Genomic DNA, 24,297 nt, shown 5'->3' with positions numbered 1-24,297 from the left:
TCAACCGATTTTTACGACAAGAGTCAACGAAATTCGTCCGAGTCTCTTATGTATACTTTCTGTGATGCCTATGTTTATAATATTATAATTTATATTATACACTGCGGCGCATTAACCAAAGCTGAATGTGATAGGAATGTTCACAAAAATGGTTCTTTCGGCTTCCTTACCTAAGTATACGTAATATTGGAATATTATTAATTCTATTAAGCATATTATTATCATGTATATATTACCCGCGCGTTCAATAATATTATATACAAGACGTACAGACGTAGTATTTTGTATTGCTTGGAGTATAATAACTCTTTTATCAAAAAGTGTATAAATATTATATATTTCGGTGTAACGACCGACGACATAGGTATTTGATTATCATAGCTGCTTAGCTACGTATATCATCGTTGACGACGTTGATGATAATATTGTGTTGCACATTTTAATTTCGAATGCCTAGGTAGATATACTATTTCTGACTAGTACAACTTTGTTAAAATTAATTTGTGAGCACAGGACACTGTGAATTGTTGTTCTACTTCACACACCAAACCGAATAGGACAAACCTGTGTATAATAGTGCAATTTCCTTTTGAACCGCTTCCGTAATTTTGTTTTATACGTACCTAATGTAGTTGATGTACCCTACGAACCTAAACCGCTTAGTCCGAGAACATCATTGCACGACACCGAACGTTGATGGTTTTGTATAATATGATGAAAATAACGTATACATAATACATAATATAGCCCAACGTATTCATGAATACCATCAGTATAAAACTATTTGCTTACAAAATATAGTACGGCGAATACAATTATTCATCTCGACGAAATCTAAGCCCATGTACAGGTGAACGCCGTCTGAGATGAACACCAATAGATTTGGTCGGTATAGATGATGGAATGCGGAATATGTACACGGAACATAATAATATGTAGGTACACAAGGTGTGAAAATGCATCAGTAATAAGTACCAGCGTTTTTTTTTTTCGTGCTTTACAAAACGTCAGTAATTATGTCGGTCGGATTAGCATTTTTATAATATATGTATTATGACTATAATGTATATATATATATATATATATATATATTAGTATAAGTGTATCTTTTTCTCTCATCATTCATATATATATATATATATATTTACATGGAGAAGCCGGTTTAACACGAAGACATATTACCAAACAATGGCCTACATAATTACAGAGTGTTTCCTAGTGTCCTTCGTGCGGTGTTGAAGTACAATATTATAAAAGAATAAGAATCGAAAGAAAATATAAATATGTGTATGTATGTGTGTATGGTATGTATGTGTGTGTGTGTGTGTGTGTGTGTGTGTGTGTGTGTGTGTGTGTGTGTGTGTGTGTGTGTGTGTGTGTGTGTGTGTGTGTGTGTGTGAGTTTGTGCACGCGCGCACCTGAAAAAAATCGGAGAAGATTTAATATTTTGTTGCTATTCAACTAATATTACGCACACCTTATTATTGTTTTTTATAACGGTGGGGGAGGGGAATCAATTCAGTAAAATATTTTTTAAATTTCCCTATAAACCATATAGACTAAAAAGTATAGTATACAGTATACCTATAGTTAAAGTAATTACGTGCACAATATTATATATTTTATTATTGAAGAGTATATTTTGTTTAATACTATATTATGAATATTTATGATAATATGATAATATATATTAATAATAAAAATACTTGTTATGTAACTGAGATAAAGGCGACTATATAGGTCGGCTCTGCCACACCGAACCGCGTTATCGTCAGTCTACATTTTTCCGTATAATGTAAAACCTCATGCAGGACAACGCCTTCCAGCTGTTTAAAATTTAAAATTAATCAAAATCTACAATTATAGCAAATTAAATTGTTAACAAAAATAATTAATAAATTAGGTGATCAGTGTTCGAATTATTAAAAATCTAAATGTATTAATACTAAGTGCCATTTTAGTATTAATAAATAATGATTAGTATGTATTGGTGTTTTGTCGACTCCAGACTCCAACACTTGACTTTATATTTTACGTAAATGCATTAATATATTATTACTACAATTTAATTTTTTTAGAGTTTGACTTAAAAATGGAACGAAACTTTTTATACGTTGCTACATTTTATGAAAACAAAAAAAGTTATTAGTTATTACTCGTACGGTACAGGAACACCCAAATATATAATACGTACTTTCAAAAATGTACACAAAATATTTTCAATACAGTAATAATATATTATTTCTGGTTTTCTAGTTTTATATTTTAATCAAAAAAAATAATCTTTATTATTATTATTATTGATAGAATAAATTAAATATATAAAACAACATTTTAAACTCAAATACCTAAATGACTAAATTAGTTACAACTTAAGATTTAAAATATCCAACGTACAATTAAAACAGCTTTCTTGCATAAGTAAACTTATATAGGTACTTAAGTAATTAAGTATTAACCATAATATATTATATATTTCAATAAACTAACACATATACGGTTTAACCAAGATTAAATCAACATATAAATACATTTTGTAACCATTTTACCATCAGAAAATCTATGAAAGATTGACCCTTAAAATGAGGATGTATTATTTATTATACGTTGACGTTCAATTGATAAATTAATGACAAGTGACAACTAGGTAATACAAATATCTACAAATTTAAAAATATATGCATTTAGAAATAGTGTATACTGTATATTATTTTATATACATAATATATCTATTACATTTTGTTGCTTCCATTACCTCAGAGTATGAGAATTAATTGCAAGATACTGGCTTAAAATTGGTTTTATTATGAATAGCTAAATGTTCCAAGTACTCCAGTAAAAAAATGTCTACAGGAAAGACAAGAAAACTCACAATCGTAATGCAAGTCCCCTATTGTATGTTCATTCGTTAATCACAATCGCTCAAAATCAAAAACTAATAATAATGCCTATTACGGTACCCTTAGATGTAATAAATTGTATTTATATTAGGTATATATTATGGTTTGAATTTATTAGATTAAAACGTATAAGATATGAAAAAATTGGTATGAAGATAATTAATATAGTTTTATTTTAGAGTCGTTTATACATTATGTACCTACCTACAGTTGACTCATATATAACAGCTTTACAATAAATACACATTGTGCCACATCGTCTCATCTTTTGAACTCTTGTTTAAAAAAAGATTGACTTTTTGCGAAAGTTTTTAGTAGTTGCAATAGTGAAATGTTGATTTATTTTTCATCGCTGGTACAAAATGTTTTACAATGAGTTTCACACTGGACAAATACAATCGAACTATTATGGAGAGCTATTAAATATATTTAACTTGTAGGGAAACGAGTTTTCTAATACCTATATTACCATTATAATTTGTGCCAAGTTTCTTTATGTAAAGCGTGCATATTATGGTTTTTCAAAATACGCATAATTCGTTTGATGTATAATATATATTACAATAATTAATTTCAATTAATCAAAACAAAATAATAACCTAAAAAAGTCTGCCCGTTACATAATATCAACGTTTTGAGAGATTGATTAATTTATGCTGACCAGTGACCTGCGCCGTGAGTAAACCGTGGTTTTCTCACTGAATTATTTTTATCCCACACTCTTAGCGGCAATCAAGTAATTTATAGTACTTTGGTCATATTCTCGTTATTGGGTTAACTATTATACTTAGAGACGATTAAAATCATATCAATTTTCCGTGGCGTATTTATTAGGATTGAAGCGCCGAGAATCGATTACCTCAGGCCCCGCCAGTATACGTATATTATAATATATATATACCTAGCGTTAATAATCACCCGACCGATTTTGTCCGCTCGGGCTTCGTCAGAAAATTAAAACCATGTGATGCTTATTTGTCAATTAATGGTTTTATCGTCATTTTTTTTTTAACCCCAATACATCCGAGATTTATACTGGCGATCATGATTGAACAGTGTCTGAAACCGGTCCGACTGGAACACTGTTAACGTTTTGATAGGGTAAAAAAACAAATAATAACCGGTAAGACAATGGTACCCGTATTACTATAGCAAACGAAAAACCCGATCAATGGAAGGTGAACGAGCACGTAAAATAGCGAAAACTAGGCTACATACTCCAGCCGATTGCGTCTTGAATTGTATAATGTTTGTCTGTCTGCAGTGGTCTCGTCACCGAGGATATAATATTATGAACAACTGAAGAACATGTCTTTCTATGTAGTACACTAGTATGTACATATAATTCGCATCACTCGTAATATCGAAATAGTATTGTTTTTACTAAAAATCTATTTTCGTCGATAAATATTACATGCGTACGAACCGCTTCAACCAAAAGCAGTTAATAAAAATGATATGTTATTACTTATTATGCTAATGATATTAGTTTTTATGTTTTATTTGTATGATAACTGCCGAGGAACATATTTCCTAGCACATTAGCTATACAAGCGTATAGGAGAAAAAGTTAATATTTGTTATATACGAAACAAACAAACAAAATTTTTTTTTACATTTTTATTCTGTAGGTAGGTATCCTAGTTTTTGAGATTAGCCGTCATATTTGTAATTTAAATACAAAACCATTGCGATGACATAACATTATGTCATATTCATATACATCATATAATTCAAAAGTAATTTTAAAATACTTAATATTATTATGATGTATATTTTAACGTCTCGTAGTAATAAAATTGTCTTTTAACAATTATCTTAAACCTATTTTCATTTTGATTCGGTGCAGTCGCTAGTCGGACAACAATATATGTTCTGTTCAAATATTTGAATAGTTCGTCTATGCCAGCGAAGAGAATCGTTTATGGTCAACGGACGGACTATACGGGGGCCTCGTGCGTGAAATTTCCACAGACGAAATTAAGACATCCCCTAGGTATTAGCCTTTAACAATGAAATCAGAGAATGATAAAAAAAAAATGTGAGTAGATATTTCCCATTAGACTGTGATGTGTGCATATAGAAATCGGCCGTGAAGCGAACCTAACTGACGGCACTTGTCCGGAACAATGCCATATTTCAATAAAGTATGGTTTTTGGATCTCTCTGTGTATATTTATACTATAGTGCACATCCTTGGAAAATTGATTGTTTTTGTTGCTTCTGTGCAAGTAAACAACGATGGGAATCTTAAATCAGCCATTAAATAGAATGCTATAATAGCATAATATACAGTATATTGTGTATAGACAGATGTACGAATATATAATATTATATGCATACCCATTTGCCGATATTAGTAGGTAGTAACATTTCTTAATAAACCATTTCAATAGTAAATCCTATATTTTCAACTACCTATAGTTGAAAAACGACAGGGCAGGAGCTATAGGAATACTTGTTTGTTATCGTCCAATAGCGAACATTCATCCGTCGTATAAAGGTACTCCAATAAATATGACCAATAAATAAAAGTAAATAATTACAATTATAATAAAATTATTTTATTCTATACCGCTGATTCTAGCACAGATAATAGTTTATATCACATAATTACACGCAAATTAACACAACAATAAATAATACGATTTCATAAAAATGTATTATCCACATTTACATTATATGTTTTTATTGTAAAACATTGCAAAAACATTTGTAGATCAATAATTCAAATAATATTTTTTTATTTTTTAGAGTTGGATTTAATTTTTGGAAACATAAATAGCCTATGTTTAGTGTTCAATGCAAATTGTTGTACAGAAAATAAATAAACATTAAGTAATTAAGACTTGAAACAACAAGAAGCACCTATATTTTCAATTGTTGTTGACGGATCAAGGATATCGGCATCATAGTATAATAATTTAAATAGCATACTGATAACTTAAATCCCATAAACAGCAATTGATTAAACTATATACCAACGGTAAATATTAATAGTATAATTTATTTGAATGTTCCCAATTACATAACATTAGGTTCATTAAAAATGTGTTCCAACCATAATTATAATATTGTGGCGCTTTTAATCAACATCAAACATATTGTACACTGTACACTGTAAATGGTTCATATATGTCTTCCATCAGAGTCCGTTGACCGTTGTTGTTTTTAAATTTTTTTTTTATTTTTTTTTATTTTTTTGTAATTAATTATTATCATCTCCAGTCGTAGGCGTATCTCAGGCTTATTGCGTTAACCTCCAAAGTCCATGGCTCCAAACGGCTATGGATTATATCCTCACGAAACCAGTATAGGTATACGTTCCGTCGTATAATATATACATATATGTGTATACACTATACACGAAATTAAACGCATATTTGTATTAATGTTCTTGTACACGTTATTAGTTAGTGGGCAATAAATTTTAGCAGTCAAACCGGACATTTGGGTGCCTCCTGATAATAATTGATTTGTACACCGAGGAAACTATCTATTGAAACACCTATATAGGTACATCTCGTTTGCCAGTTTCCGACATTACATCATGTTATAAATATATAGAATATATTATTACCTGGCATTCATCGACGGGGAATGACCATCTTCAGACAACGGTTTCCTGTGTAAAAAGAAAAATAATATAAATTAGAAGAAGAGTAAAAATATAATATATAGTATACTGTGAAGTTATATTTTATACATTTTTCCAATATTGTACAATTTATTAAAATAGGCACAGTATTTTTTTTTCTTTGGTAATTATTACTTAACAAAACACTTCATTCACAACGTAGTAACGTATTATAATAAATAATAGCACACATTATGATACGTGTGCGTGTACGGTGTACCTGCAGCGCATGTATATAGGCACTTTTATCTGAAAATGTACCGCAGATTTATTTTAGGAGTATTGCACATTATGATTTCAAGGTTAACTTGTTAAATGTAATGTTATTTATTCGCAATCTAAATCTAATGTAAAATAGACAATTAAAAATATTTCCATTTGTATATGAGTAGGTACAATATTATTAAAATGTCTTAAGTTATTTTAATTTCGTCAAATATATAAATAGAATAGGTATAAGAATTCTTTCTTTCTTTTTTAAAATACTATTTTGAATAGATATTACTTATTAGTTATTACATTTGTGATTTTTGGGAAGGAAACATCAAGAATATTAAAAATTATAATTTTATCACAGATTTTAGTTTTATTTGTACATCTCCACTGCAGGCCACTGGGATATATTAATTGGAATACGGACATCCGGCCGAATCCAAACGGCCGACGGCTATATAGGCCGACAGTCAGATAGCCGAAACTATTTTAGCCGACAAGGTCAAAAGGCCGACACTACGAAAAGCCGACACTAAAATAAATTAAGTATAAGCTATACATTTTCAATTCGATAACGTAGTGTTGTCTTTTGTTGTAATAATGTTATCGATAACTTATCGAAATTTAACGATACCTAATACCTATAGCCTGTAATCTACAGTGGGTATTGCTATTGCATGTTCATAAATACTGTTTCAGTTGATTCGTAACCACGCCGCGTCTTTGCATTCATTTTTGTGTCGTTGTTTAATTTAATTTATGTATTTGCATTAAATAATTATGGAATATAAAATTGAAATTTTTGGTACAAAATTATTAATTGACAATTTTATCATGATTAAAAACAAAAACCGTAACAATAAATATTATTGGGAATGTGAAAAGAGGAAACATACTAAACGGCATAATAGTAATAATGAATATTGTAATGCAAGAGCAGTAACAATTCTTGTTGATGGTAATCATATTGTTAAAGATAATTCTTTTTTAAATCACAACCATGGGCCTGACCCATGCCGATTGTTGGTAAAGAAAAACATAAAATATATTGTTTCAAAAGCTCTGTCTTCGAGAGATAAACCTTCGCAAATAATACAGGAAGCAACGAGTCGCATCCCCGTCAATTCTCAGCCATACATGCCATCAGTTGAAGCAACGCGAAAAATTATTTCACGGTGTAGAAAACATCAGAATCCACCAGAACCAACAAGTCTTTCACAAATAGATATTCCTCTTAACTTATGTAAGTCTTTTAATGGTCAAACATTTTTACTAAAAGAAAGTACTATTGAGAGTCACAAAATATATATTTTTTCTACTAAAGATGAAATATCAAAACTTGTCAATGCCAATTATTGGGTTATGGATGGTACATTTAAAACTGTGCCAAGTATATTTTTACAAATGTACACCATACATGCACCTGTTGGTGGAAATAATTCTAGAATTTTGCCATTAGTATATGTTTTAATGACCAGTAAACAACAATGTTGTTACGAACGTTTATTCGAAGACCTAATATCAATTTGTGATGATTTCGGTTTCGATGTTTCACCAAAATGTATTATAACAGATTTCGAAAAAGCTGCAATTAATGCAGCTAATAAAGTATTTCCAGAATGCCAACAAAAAGGGTGTTTTTTTTCATTTAGGCCAAAATATTTGGCGAAAAATCCAGTCTAGTGGATTGGCTACTAAATATGGAGAAAATGAAGAATTTAGTTTACAACTTCGATGTATGTGGTCACTTGCATTTTTACACCCATCAGATATACCTAATGCTTTTGATCAATTGAAAGATTCATTACCCTATGACATTCAAAATTACTTTGAAGAAAATTACGTGCATGGAAAAGTACGAAGGAAATTTAGAAATGGAATAGTATCTCGATATGAGCCATTGTTTCCACCATCATTTTGGTCAATACATTTCAATCATGAAAACAATATTCCAAGGACACAAAACAAAGTCGAAGCATGGCACAAAAGATGGAAAGTATTAGTAGGAGCTGATCACGTTGGGGTGTATCGTATAATTGAGGAAATGAGAAAAGAGCAACAACACGTTGTGGGTAAGATAAGTTCACGAATAAAAATATTCTACTAATATTACAATAAAATATAATTTATTTATACATACATTTTGATTCCAGGGCAAATTCAAATTATTTTATCCGGACAAGCAAGGCCAAAACAAAGTTCAAAGTACGTAAAACGTCAAAACCAAATTCAAACTATTCTAAATGATAAAGAAAACAGAACAACCCTCGAGACAATAAGAGGTATTGCATACAATTTGCACTATTAATTTTTATTTATTAACATTTAACTATATAACATAATTATCAATTATAATTTTATAAACTATTAGTATTTTTTATTTTTTATGTATAAATATCAAATTTTTTAATTTTTAAAACATATTAGGAATATAAAATGTACTCAATAATAATTTATTAGTATTTTTTATTTTTATGTATAAATATCAAATTTTTTAATTTTTAAAACATATTAGGAATATAAAATGTACTTATAATTATTAACAATACACTAAATTTTATTTTTAAGAATAAGTATCACCTATATATATATATCTGTGTGTGTGCATAATTTACCTATCTCAACATAAAATTACTTAATCGGCCATTTAATATGTCGGCCTAATGCGTGTCGGCCTATAAATTTGTCGGCCATTTAGTATGTCGGCCTATTGCGTGTCAGCCAAATGTCTGTCGACCAAATGTCTGTCGGCCGATTGTACCACACCCATATTAATTAGGTACATTATATTTGAAGTAGGTGATTAATGATTATAGTACACATTATATAATTATGATCCTAGTATAAATACTTGATTTTACACTGCAGTTTAATCTGTATTTTCTATTTTTTATTTTATGTTAGCTTATCACGAATAATACATACATTTTTTTGGAAATCTCATATTTGAATTAATGTTTTTAGCTTAATTTTAGTACATGACTTATTGACTTGACGTGTTAATGTGTTATTTAATTCTCGTGTGGTCACCCATCCGTGAAGAAGAAATTGGAGGAGCGGCTTAACACCAATACAGAATCGCAACTGGTGCGTTCACTCGCTTCCATGCCATGCCCCAAAATATCTAATTAAAGTCTTTTAAATCGTTAATTCCACACATTTAAAATAATTAGAATAGTAGGGGTATAAAAGTAGACAAGTATAGTATAAATAGATAAATCGTCGATCATTTTAATATTATTTGACAATGTATAAACTTTAAATGAAATTTACAATACACAACTTTTTTAGAAATATACTACATAAGTAACTTGATAAAATATTTCTTAATAAATTCTCCCCATTATAATATTATAATATATATTATTGTCATATATTTTACAGACAACTATACTATTTTTACTTACACTTAAATTATTAACAACATTTTACAAGAATAGTTATGTATAATAATTATCTTTATTTATACTAATTAATATGTCACTGTTGAGTGTTGGGTGATTGCTTTTGTCAAGATAATTATGCCAACAAAAACTATCCCGTATGCTTAATGTAAAAAATAATATATCACAGATTGTATACTATAAAAAAAAACGATGGTTACACATAAGAAACCGCGTAATTCATAATTGTAATAAATCTACATTGCGTCATTACCCTAATATAAAATTATACTTAATTTTACAAACTTATTTATGGTAAAACCATTTTGAAGCCTTACGGACATTAATTATCAGTTATTTTTTATAATTTAGCTACATACATTATACGAGGAGTAAACTATTTTTCTAAATGATTTTGCTATAAAATGTTTAATGTTGTGTGTTGTATTTTACGATGAATATCCTCTGGTTACAAATATTATACAATTGGTTTGTATAATAATATTACATCGTCCACGTAGTATTCAGTATAGGTACTATCTTCTGCCGATGGGAGTAAAGGTAAACCAAAACTAATTCCTCATTATTAAGTTGTTATCCTTTAATTTAAAATAATATATATATTATTCACTTTATTTTTTGATACAGTTTTGATATGTAGTTACGTTATACCTATTTATTACCTATATACCTACATTATATTTTTAATACTGTGCATTTAATTATTCTAAGATATATTGCAATTGATATGATAAATCAAAAATATTATGATTAATTCATACGGGATATTCAGTAAAATAGAAAACAATTTTATCTAAAAAATAGTAAATTCTTTATTTTCTACACATAATATTCATTGTTTATTTATAACGTTATAATATAGTGTTGGACTACCGTCCTGCATTTTATATTTTTAAAGTATTTACTGGTTATTGGTACCAAGCGTAACTATCGTAATTAATAACAAGACATTTGTAATTTTTTTTTTTTTAAGACATGTAATCTGTATGGGTTTAGTTTAAGTACCCTGGTTACTTTCTAAACGTCACACGGATGAAGATCACGTTACTAATGGATAATAATTAACCACAGATACGGTCACGGTATATATTATATGTATATAATATATTTGTGAGGACACGCGAGCTCTAAACCAAACATTACACTCTCGTAAACATTTATTATAGACGCGAGGTTAATTTTTTTTTTCTTTGAAGTTCCTCCCATTAGATCGTTAATATAACTGTCTGAAAAAATGGCCACGCTTATTGTACCTGACGACTCCTTATACCTAGTTAAATAAATGTATATTGCTTTAAAGTCTATTGGTAGGAATACGAAATTAACATCAGTTAATGCTGAAGAGAATACTTATGGATTTTCAAATCATAATTAAAACTGACGAAAAATGTTTTTGAATTATTTATTCACAAATTACACAAATGAGGAGTTTATAAATTATCTAAATATGTATGCATAACAACTAATAAAATATGTATGATATTAGAACTTTTAAAGTTATGTTAAAAGAAAGAATATTGCATATTTAAAAATAGTATTGAAGTTCTAATAACAAGCATAGAGTTTTATTGGTTCAATAATAATAAAACGTAAGATTAATTTCTCAAGAAACGTCACAGACGCGTGTATTTTTTCCATTTTGCAAACGTATATATTATTAGCTTTAATATTACATAAAATTGAACACTTATTCAATTTGAAGGTAACAACATTATCAATGTTCAATCGATTATCATCGCTGTCATCGGATAATTCACGTACCTAGTACAAAAAGCCTAACAAGTCATACGTAGCTGTTGTATATTAAAGTCCTGGATGGGCTGATGAAAACGAATCCAATCCGACAGCAATTCTAAGTTAGTCCGACACCCAATCCAGTCCGGTACGAAAATCAGAAAATCCAGCCTAACCCAACCAGAAAAAAATTTATAAATCTCTACCAGAAATCTCGAAAATTTACCCGGTATATTAAACTGAACATTTTGTGGCAAACCAATTACAAAATTATTTTACAGGTGGCCCAAATTGATCTGTTCTGAAAACGAATTTTCGTACTATATATAGGTATGTAGCCAATCTATTTTATAGGTTGCCAAATTTTGAGCCTACCCAAATATTAATTTTTGAATTAATTATGTAGGTATTTACAATATACTATAGAGGTTAAAATTGACCAACTAGAAAAATTATAATTGAGATAATATGAAAAAATAAATGATTGAAAATCACGTATGAAGAAAACAAGTATAATGTGAAGATTATGATGCATAAACTAAATTTTTTCCCAGCCCGACAATTTTAGAGTATAGGTTAATAACCATAGGTATACTGAAAACGCACACCTGCTATGATATCTGCTATGTTACATAAATAACAGAGGCACGTTTGTGAACTGTATCTCTTGGGTAATATATACAACTGTTAAAAGTAACATTATTGACATCGGTATTACCTGGCATAGCAGTAATAAAAAATAATAATTTTTACGTCAAGTTAATAATTGCCATTCGGTTACCCGAAAACAATATGAATAATATACGTTTGTACTATTACGAATTACAATATATTATTATTATTATTATTATTATTATTAAACACTAGTATTGTTTTGAAATCACGTCATACGCCTTAGATATTATATTATGTGTGTGTGTGTGTGTGTGTGTGTGCGTGTGTGTGCGTGTATCTGGTGCCGTCATTACTCTTACACATTAGCCGACAGTGGTCGGTGGTGTGTCCGACAATATCGGATGACCCAGAACACAATGCACAAGACGCACGTGCCTGGGCTCATTTGTACGCTAAGTCACGTATTTACTGGCAGCTGCCATGCCGTGGTACGTGTGTATGCGTGTGTGTATATATTCTCGCAGCTCCCGGTGAAACTTCGACCCTGAACGTTATAATATTTTGCATTAAACTTTCGGTCCGATGTACCACCGCATAAACTGACTCGTGCAACACAACTTTTACCTTCTCCTGCAGGACATAACAATAATAATTGTTATTCGTACGGTACCCGTGTACACCCCGCGCCCCGCCCCGAGGTCTATACACCCGCTAGTTTTGCTGGTACAGAATTATTTTCATCTAGAAAAATGCACAATCTTCGAAACGATAAAATATTATGTGATAACTACGGCTATATTATAGTGTTTACTTAAACCAAGACTTAAAGTGGGAGGGGGCGCAGATGTACTAACCTCAGTGTATATAGGGTTCTTTGCAGGTAGGTAATGCACGACATTTAAAAACAAATTAAAAAGTTTCTCCTTTAAGATTTTGAAGCGCTCAAATCTCCCTTAAAATCAATTCATTTGTTGAAAACTTTTATTTATTTTCGAAAATGTACCTATCTAAATTGATTTTTTTATCGAAATATTTAGTTTGGTACAGTATAGTAATTGCGAGTTATGATAATAACACTGGGGTTTCAGTTTCTTTCATCGCATAATGGTAGCTTTACAGTGCTTAAAAACAACGATAACTGATATTTATAGTAAACTAATTGTTACAACTTTTAAAAAATGGCTTTAGTTTTATTTATGTAAGTATAATGTACATATACATTTTGGCCAACCTCATATATTTGGAAGAGATGAGTGAAGAGAAAGAAGAAGATGTATGTATTTATATATATATATGAAGGATGATTTATTAAGAGTGCTCACACCTCATTTATTCACAATTAAATTTATTAAAATTTTTAAATGTACTCAAAGACCATTTCTCAAGAATTTTATATACGGTTATTAAGTACATTTAAATATTCTAAAAATCTGATTTTGAATAACTGAATTTTTGAAGAAAATAAAGACCCTGGGCATGCTTGGTGAATCACCCTGTATACATTTAATTATGTAAGATGTCTCAGTTCTCCTCCCCTCTATTATTATTTTTTTGCCACTTTAAGCACTGCCTAAAACCGACTTTTAAATTAGTCGAATTTTACCTAGGTACGTGTGTCTATTGTTTTTAAGGTCCGTTTTCACTACATATGAACTCAAAAACATGAATGAGATCTACAATGAATTTCTAAAGATTTTTGATTGAAGACGTGGAGCCCCTATTCATATGAATGTTTTATAATAACAAAAATAAACTTTTGTTATTACACTTTGGTTACGTTTAACCAAAAAAAATATTACAGTTTTACGACTGTTGTTATTATACTAACCGCTGTAACATCATACAGTTTTACATACTTATGCACCTAGAAAATATAATAAAAAACGTTGATGTGGTCTTTTATATTAACCTGATAAGTACAAGCAGAGATTAAAGCCGAAACTAAAAAAGCAGCTATAAATTTGTAAATAAAAATGTCAATACCAATTCATTACACGATGGATAGAATATGCAAATCTATTAAACAGTGTTTGAAAATATATTTATTTATTGTTAATTGATTCATGTAATGCTCTTATAATATACCAATCTACTGATCAAAAATAAAAATGATCTGCATCAATTAGTCATTGTATTTGAAAAACTTACAACCAAACCTATTGAGATGCCTCCGAAACTAGATTACATTTTTTTAAAATTATTCGGCAATCGTCGGCAGTATACCCATTTACAAAAATAGGTATTGAAAAATCGAAAACCTAGTACATCTTTGAAGTACATTCATAACTAGATTACACATTTTTTTAAAGCGGCTACTGTATACATTTTTTCAGAACTCATCAAATTTAAAAAGATCGATACGAGAAAAATATTCTAATAAAAAAATTAAGTAAACATCATTGTACAACCAATACATCCTTCCAAATTATTATTAATACAAATTATATTTATGTTAAAGAGGTTATTAAGATATAACATTTTAATAATCAACATATGATAACTCCTGTATTAGTTTAATCTAAGAATAGTATTTTTTTTCATGAAGTGTACGAAAAACATTTTTAATGAGAGTTCATAGTGTTTAACTATAAAATTGTTTTTAAACTCAATTGTTTTGTTAATTTAATAGGTGCATTGATCTAAGTCATCTCAATATCTTAAACAGTTATCAGGTCCAGCATATGAATAATATTTATAATAGTTTTTAAAATATATATATTCTATCAGCTGCAGAACTAGACTGAGACTGAACATTTTACCGGTCTTAAACATGTTTGCGGCCTTTTGAATGATAAAATGTATAAAAATTAAATGTCCTAAATTATTAAATATAAACTAACAGCCTATAGTGTTTATCACATTAGCTAACTGGTCTACTTCTGCCGGTATTTATATTACTATAAGCAAAATGTATTTGCCAGTTAATTTTTTCTTATATTGTTGAATACTTGAATTCTGAGTCAAAACCACACTCATCGTTTATACTATAAGACGTGTAAATTTCCATTTTTATACAATATAAATTATTTTTTATTATGCATGATAAAATATTCATTCATAAATTCGTAAAATATTAGTTACATTCAATTGTAAAAATATCTAAATTATAAGAAAAAATTAGAATTAATATAATTTGAATCTTTAAATGTTGATTATTGGTTATAGTCAGTCTTATTTATTGACATATAGCAAAATAAAAATTTAGTTTAGTTTCGACTCAGTTTAAAAGATAATAATTAGGTTATAGCATATTGTAAGTTAGTAGTTCAAGTTCGTATGCCCTATAACGACTACCTACCTATAATAATTAATGGTAAATGAAATCAATAGGTATACTTTTTTTTATTATTATTTATAATTTATATCAGTGGACAGTATTTCGGAGAGTACGACTTATTCGTACGGTTATAACTTAAAAGTAGTCTTATTCTGCTTATAAAAACTGATATTCAAAATGTTTATCATTTTTATTTTATAAATTTTCCATACAGATATTTGCAACGAACTGCACACCATACACGCGCACGCGTGCGCGCACGCACACATACACAAATCCGGACATACAATTATTTCATTCCGTAAAAGGCTTCACCAGGTTGACGTTCTAACTACGTCCCTCTCCCCTATCATTATACAGTAGTTGACGGTCGTTGTTTTATGCGATTATTTATTATTATTTTTTTTTTTCATTCTTATTTTCCCCTCTTTTTCTATTTTCTGTCTCTTTTTCATACCTTCCATTTACTGTTTTAATTTGAACGATTGTATTCCAATGTCGCCCTCAGACGACATGCCCACGTTTGGTCGTCTCTCTCCGCTGGCCATTACTCTCATCAAACCAACACTAACCCATCATCCATCCATCGACGACCGTTGCACGAACAGTAGGTATTTCCACTTTGTTAGTACACACACCATCATAACATATCTATACGGTGTAGTGGCGATAACAGTTTTTGAAAATATTTTGTATCTGCTTTTAACTTGTACTACCTACCCGTTTGGTTATTATCTTAGGTATAAGTACTATTGTATCACATTATCTCCATGCGAATTCAATATATGCCTACATGTGACTTTATATATTATGTGTATATATACAAGAAAATATAAAATAATTTTTACATGAAAAAATTTTTTGTAACATGTTTGCAATTACATATTTAATAAAAATAGCACAATTTTATATATATTACAACACTACACTATAGTTTATATTTCCTACTATATTATTAATTATCATTATTTTGTATTATGATAAATGGTAAATGATCTGCATTCTATTTTAAGCTAAAACGTATCTTCGATTCCTTACCGAGTAGCATTCCTTAATACCAAGAAGTACCTATAGGTATATAATATTATCTAAATATATGTTCATATATTAACGGTCTTTATGTGACAAATATGTAATGGAATAGACAGACTTGAAAAGAATAAACAAAATTACCATAAAGTACAAAAGTAACGGTTCGGCGAAATGTCCAATGCATTGCACTAATGACTGTAGGTAAAAAATGGTTTCAGGTGTATACTTAAATATATTTTTTTTAACATAATAATGAAGATTATGAAAACCCCAGTGAGGTCTATTTGCATAACTGATTTTTGTTTTGTTTTTAGTTCTGGAAAAGATGTTTAGTTCATTAGATGTTTTCCTATATAGTACATTATATTATAATAATATTACTATAGTATAATTTATACATCTTTACATCGTTATACAGTATACATCTTTAAATGTTGTTACCTACACGAAACTAAATGTCTACGATCAGTGGAGTAAAAATTTTATTTTCCGCTATCAATTGCTTCTGTCAATGCGACAATAGAAGAGGAGTTAAAACACGCATTGGATAGCATATAAATCATTGATCCTGGGAGTTGGGACCATTGTACCGGTCTCTCTATAAAAATAACATTATCTCGTAATGTTTATTTAAGACTGTCAAAACATAAATATTACTCACGATTGGCAACGGACAATAGAAATTACCTGTAGAAACGATTGTTTATATAAAGGGACCAGGAAATATACTGCAGCAGTTGTACCTAGTATTCATTTCGGGATTATTTATTGAATACGGATAACGGTATATAAATGGGGGACACTAAGGGATACCATGGGAAATTGTAAATGAAAACTATATTTGGTATAACTTTTACTTTCGTATTATAACTATTGCATTTGCAATAAAATTTACTATAATATTGTAAATACTAAACATTGAAATATACCTCTGCACTGTCAAGTAAACCAACAGATTATGAACGCAACTATTGGCTATATTATATTTTCAAGAACTGAAAACCCAGTTTGTATTATGCAATCAAGTTATCTTTAATTAATATAATATTATTATGTTTGATTATTTTTTTAATTTTTATTATTGTCTTATTTTGAATTATACATATAAGAAAAAACAGAAATAATACCAATAATCATCTTATTTATTACCTATTATCCTAATGATTCTAAAGTGTTGAAAGAGTCTCCTGGCTCCTAACTATACTGATCTATCAATGTTTTATTGTCTTAATTAATTACTTCATAAAAATATAAAATATAGGCTTAATCATAAATTATAATGGAATTATTTGTTAAGACAAGAAAATAATATAGCTTATATAAACCAACAAATTTAACTTTAAAATGTTTATGTATATTTACTAACTGATTTATATATTTTAACTATTAAGCAATAGGTACGAGAAATAATTTCCAGTAAAACAAAAATGACTAAGATTTGTTTACTATAACATTAATTAATTTTAGTTATAGTACTCAATGTATGTTAAAAATATAAGATAAGAACAATGATTAAATTGTGATTTAATAATTATTACATTATTATTAATCGAACAAATTTAAATCATGAAATCTAAAAATTGTTTACTTCATTTGTCCGATACACTAAATTTTGATTAAATCATTAAAAATATATACCTATATGTGTATAGATTTATATAGTAACAAAATATTCATTATCTAAATAATCACAATTTCAATATTTGTCTAAATTAAAAACTATTGTAGTGGGTATGTACTGATATGGATGAATGGTTGTTACGTCTTATTACAGTTTGTGAATTACAATTAATTTAAAACATTATTTTAAGAATATATAACTACGTAATTATTTTTAATTTCAATTTTTAGTCATTGATTTAGAGTAAAATATTTAAAAATTATAATTAGTGGTAGGTATCTGTTATAAAATATAAGTATGATGTATGTTGAAAATTTAAAAATGTACCAAAGGTGTCTCAAATAGGTTATAAAAATGTCCACATGTCTATAGAAATGTAAACGTATAAAAAAAGAATTATATAGACGGAACAACAATCATGTTTGTGTCATTTATCACCGGGAAATATGAGAAAACATAGTATATAGGTACAAATTAAATCGTTCAATTTTCCAATCGATTTCATGCGTTTATTGGTATACAAAGAATTAGTTACAGGGAACAAGGGTAAAAAATGAATGAATAGTTTTGAAAAACAAGAATAATCGTGCTAACGTGTAACGAAAAACCGATGTCTCATTATATAATGTTATTACGGATGGCTTAATCATTTGTCATCTTATACACCACCGGTTGAAACTCCCATCAACAACGATTATAAATTTGTATTATAATCGCGTAAAAGAATTTTCTCTCTATCGATTATTTTGAACGCCGTGCGTGACACTGATAAATACACGATGAATCGTTACGAATATTATTTTCAAAACCAGATGTTGGTTTAGTGCGACTATTCTCGATGAAAAAAAATAAATACGATTTCGGACGAAAAACTGTAAACGTATAGACTTGGCAATTCTACAATAGTGCTAACACAAGAGACATATTGTACATTCTCAATTTATTGTATGGGTCTACAAACGCGCGTTTGATAACACGTTAAAATAATAACGAAAAAAATATTGTATATCAGTAGGTAATCAACATTTCTCATGCATTTCGCGTTAAGGATGCACTGTGTTGTAAAATATTAATGCATGATGGTACCACAATATTATAGTATTATACCATAATAATTATACGCAATATCATGACGTATCCGTTCGATGATGCCTTAGAGACGTGTGCCTATGGACTATGGTATAATAGTTTTCGACGTCGTCGTCATCGTCTATTGGACGGAATTTTCAAGTATAAGTACATACCTAGTATATGATAATATTGTGTAATTGTTTGAAAACAACGCCGCCTGTAATATGCGGCTTATAATATGCGATAGGGATCTCCGATGTGCACACATTTCGTACAAATAAATAATAATAATAATAATAATAATAATAATAATAATAATAATACAATAAGAAAAGAAAAAACCGTTGCTTCAAAACGGGGCGTTTCGTTTTGGAAAATCGTTTTTAACCATCCGTCATTACAGGTGTTTGTTTTCTATTAATTTCATTACGTGACCAGTGTTCTGATGGTATAATATTATCTTATGCGTGCGTATAATATGTATTATAATATTATATACACAATAGATTATAATATAAATATACGCGCGCGCCCGCCCGCGCCCGAATGATCCCATCGCGTTTTCGACATAATTATTCTATTGGTTGAACCAGAACCGGCAGAAACTGAAATGCATATTAAATGTAATAGCAATATACTACTATCGTCGGATGGGTATTATTTTTATTTCTTGTAGTAAGCTGTTTGCCGGGTGAAAATAATACGAATCTCACGATCCTGGTCCCGTGCTCGCGTATTATATATATATAAGGTATATATATATATATATATATATATATACCTACCTAATGAATAAACTCAAACTGCAAAGAATAATTATCGAAAGCTATATATAATGTATATAATACTCCCGTTCTTAATCAATTAAGTCTCGACTGAAACTCGCCTTCCATATTGAATAATCAAAGCCATACATTAATAATATTATAAATCATTGCTTTAACGATGAAAATTAACAAAATTAATAAAAAAAAAAAAATATGTAAATATCTACGTATTTACCTATATTATATACATATTTAATTTAAATCGAAATGTAATAAATAAATAACTTACAAGCTGTGTCAAGATTGGTTTGACGTTCGAAAACTCTGAGGATCGTTCTAGTTAAATTTCAAATTTACATGCTTTCATTATGGGTACCTATATATATTTATTAATAAAATATATTTATTCTTCTATTTTTAATAAATTAAATAATTAAGTCCTCTATGATTATCGATAAGTGTCTATTTTAAATTTAAAAAAAGTGCGATTAAGAACACATTATTTGTGAAATTTAAAAATATAGTAGATAATTAATTATAATACATATTAGGTAGATAAGTATGTGACGTTTAATAATATACCTATATTTTATAATAACAGTTTAAAAATATATACTTTATGAAACACAATATCATAATTAATTGAAATATAATATGTAACTTGTAACCATTGATGCGATTACAAATAAAAATAATTTCAACATGATTAACATGTGTTATATTTAAGCAATTAACTAAAACTTACCGGGTTATTTTCAGCTAAATTGTTATTAGTGGATGACTTGATAAAATGGATCAAAATGAAACCATATTGTAGAAATGTAGACGATTATAGAACGATGATATAAGCGAATCGTGTTTTTATATATAGCGTTAGACGCCTACAGGAGATTTTCTGACAAAATGAAATTCCGGTCGTTTTGAATAAAGCGCAAATATTTCCATAATAAACGATAGGGAAGGAAAAAAAATCACGAAATACCATACTATTATGATTGTGTTCGTAATTTTTATTAAAACGCTCAATTCTTTTATATATTTTATATTATTATATAATATTATAATATGCAGTTATTTTCAAAAGAAGACTTAGCATAACATTTAAGCTAAAAAAAAAACTTTACATACCGCTCGGGCCAACACAGCGATTCATCTCTGTACCTGAAAAAAGTATAATAATCAAAATATTATTGGCGTGCATTAATAGTACTATTGTAGCACTTATACTTGACACTATATTTTGGTCAGTGTAATATTTTTAACATAATTAATTACATTTTCACGTTATAAAATAAGCAATAATTTTTTGAAAAAATTGTATAAGCCTACATGTTAAATTGAACTCGACGCATTTCAAACTAATTAAATTTAATATTTTCATTAATGATCACTGATTAAATTTAACAAATTATTGTTTGTAGGTATCGAGATGTAATAATAATTTTGAAATTCAAAAAAAAAAGTACCTACACAATTAAAACCAAGATAGGATTAATATGTATTCAAAAGTAATTAGTGTCTACGTTTAAAAAAAAGTACCGTGTAGGTATATTAATTAAATATTGTGTAATATTATTTTCGTACGTTCGATCAACAAAACCGGTTCCATTTTTCAATAACTAATATTTTAATAATAACAAAAAAAAAAAAAATGTAAATCTCCGTAATGAGTTTATTCTTTCCAGTGATTCATTTTGACTGACTTAAATAATATGGTGAAAACCTTATTGAACAAGACTGCGGTCAGATTAAATTGTTTCACACGGTTGGACAGTCCGGATAGAATTCTTTTATATTTTAGTAATGAACTATATCGAACACAATCAAATCTTAACTATCCTCTCGAATGTATCACAAACTGTTTTCACTGTGTTTTTGTTCCATGTTGTGCATAGTAATATCATGTTGAGAAATTTGTCAGAACGGCCGATGTTGTCACAATATCAGTCGGTACATTGTCCATGTGTATGCTATATACCTACGATTTTTAACACCATATATATGTTTATACGCGTATTGTTCTCTTCACCATATCACTGGATATAAGTAACGAGATTTTAAAACCAAAAGAAATATTGCAAACATTTATACTTTATAGGTAGGTACATTTCAATAGGGATGAAATTGAAATTGTAATTCACTTTTAGCCCATTCTCTCGTGCGCACATGTAATGTATGGAAAAAATCGCAGATACTTTAAAACACTTGCCACCGCTGTAAACACATGTCGCCGAGAAAATACTGAGTATAATATTTCCTATCTGTTTATGTGCATACATTTTGGGGTGGGTTATAGGCGATATTACACACCCTGGTGTGTACACACATGCAGTGCGTTATCTCTCGAAAATCTCACGGGTGTCCAAACCAACGATTTATTTTTATTGCTCATCGATTACAATCTGCCGGCACCAACCGTAACAGGTTGCGCGATAACTCATATGATACCTACACGATACTATTTTATACCTACCTACTATCGATGTTAATCTCCACAACATCTTAATTCTTAATATTGTTGTTGTTATACCCGAAACATGTGTCAAACGGGACTTATACGCGGTAGGGCGAGGAAAATTTGACACAACTTTGGAAATTAATTAGTAACATACCCGGACTCCACCACGTGTGCGTTATGGACCTTAACGATTGTTTTAATCGTTGTTTGAATGTGAGAGGGAGTTATTCCCCATCGCTATTTCAACCACAAACGCGCTACGTATATGTATTGAATGCAATAATCAAAAAAAAAAAAATGGACACATGCTTTACGCGAGGGACATATTATACCATAGTATATTCGAAGTAAACCACAGCAGTAAAGAAGGTTGGTTGACATTTAAAATTTAAATGTGACGACTGTGTATGACGAATTGTAAAATTCGAAAAGCAATAATCTAGATAACGTTTTAATTTAAAAATAAATGTAAGTAGTTATAACTTATATTTTGATTAGTATTAAAATGTATAAATAAAAATATGTATGAAAACAATCTTCAAATAATATTGCTATCGATATTGAACCAATAAAATAAAAATATGTCACAAACTTTAATCAAAGATGATACAATAAGCAAATAATTTATTCTACGTCACAAGACAGAATTAATTACCAATGACACAAAAAAATAATATCAGTTCAGATTCAACGATATTCTTCCCGTTGACCGTTCCAAGGTAATATTTAGGTATTTTTAAACCATGTGCAGTGACATATATTTTGTTTGTATAAAATCTTAAAAGTCTTGATTCAAGTTGTAATTTTAGTATTTTACAAGTGATTACATTTGAATAGGTCAAATAAACACTAACCTTAAACATTATAACGCGGCCTTAAAGCGTATAATAATACTACATGCACGTCAAAACTGCAGAGTGCATACTTTCCAACAGGACTCGGCAGTCATCACAGTGTTCATGTACTTATACAATTTATGTTTGACAAACTATACTATTTCAGGCCATCGTCGATAAACTCGAAATTTCCTTAAACTTTTACAACTATTTTCTCATCAAGTTAATTACCTGAGGGACTAATGTTGTATCATAGCGGTATACGTCTAATAAGGTTTTATAACTTTTCCAATAGCGGACAAGGATATCGGCGGTGTGCATGTATAAAATCGGTAGGTACCACAGTTTACTCTCAATTCCTTAGAGGCTCTTCGACGAGTGTAAAAAAAACCCTCAAGTCATTTTTTTTCAGCTTTAAAAATTAATCCCATTAAAGTGAAGACTTCGTTCTTATTGCATGGTGGGGTAAGTAGAGTGACGTCTTTGCAGCGCAGCCTGCGGTGTATATAATATATTCATGCGGTTTTCTCTTTCATAAGCACCTCTGATATTTTCGAAATATGCACTCCGCCGTCGCCCCCGGAGTGATTTGCATTACAGAAGAAAAACAATCTCAAGTAAATCCGATATGAGGGGTGTTAGATGAGCACACTGTTACTACCAACGAGTTTTAAAGCTCCAGCAAAGTGCAATTTCAGTGGAACAAGACAAAGCTACACATGTTTTGAATTT

The 24,297-nt window shown here is 29.2% G+C and overlaps 2 protein-coding genes across 2 annotated transcripts in view; one reads left to right on the top strand and one right to left on the bottom strand.

Moving 5' to 3' along the window:
• Window positions 1-24,297, bottom strand: part of LOC132942962 (protein trachealess) — a 136,477-nt gene that overhangs the window by 84,389 nt on the left and 27,791 nt on the right. The window contains exons 2-3 of the mRNA XM_061011685.1: window positions 21,400-21,432; window positions 6,481-6,525 (exon numbers count right to left, since the gene is read on the bottom strand). Coding sequence (XP_060867668.1) covers window positions 6,481-6,525; window positions 21,400-21,432 — 78 coding nt within the window. The remainder of the gene's footprint in view (window positions 1-6,480; window positions 6,526-21,399; window positions 21,433-24,297) is intronic.
• On the top strand, window positions 6,539-9,505 carry LOC132942965 (uncharacterized). The gene is made up of 2 exons (XM_061011693.1): window positions 6,539-8,822; window positions 8,904-9,505. Exons 1-2 carry the CDS (start codon window positions 8,345-8,347, stop codon window positions 9,056-9,058), a joined length of 633 nt encoding a protein of 210 aa, XP_060867676.1. The 5' UTR covers window positions 6,539-8,344; the 3' UTR covers window positions 9,059-9,505.

This window comes from Metopolophium dirhodum, chromosome 4 (assembly GCF_019925205.1).
Source record: "Metopolophium dirhodum isolate CAU chromosome 4, ASM1992520v1, whole genome shotgun sequence".
Lineage (NCBI taxonomy): Eukaryota > Metazoa > Arthropoda > Insecta > Hemiptera > Aphididae > Metopolophium > Metopolophium dirhodum.
Note: the sequence above shows the minus strand (reverse complement) of the source record. Positions and strands in the feature narration are given on the sequence as shown.

Excerpts from the sequence above, each read along its gene's own strand:
- LOC132942965 (XM_061011693.1), top strand. The coding sequence starts at position 8,345 with ATGCAGCTAATAAAGTATTTCCAGAATGCCAACAAAAAGGGTGTTTTT. Across the intron at positions 8,823-8,903 it reads AGAGCAACAACACGTTGTGG|GGCAAATTCAAATTATTTTA; the intron begins GTAAGATAAGTT and ends TTTTGATTCCAG.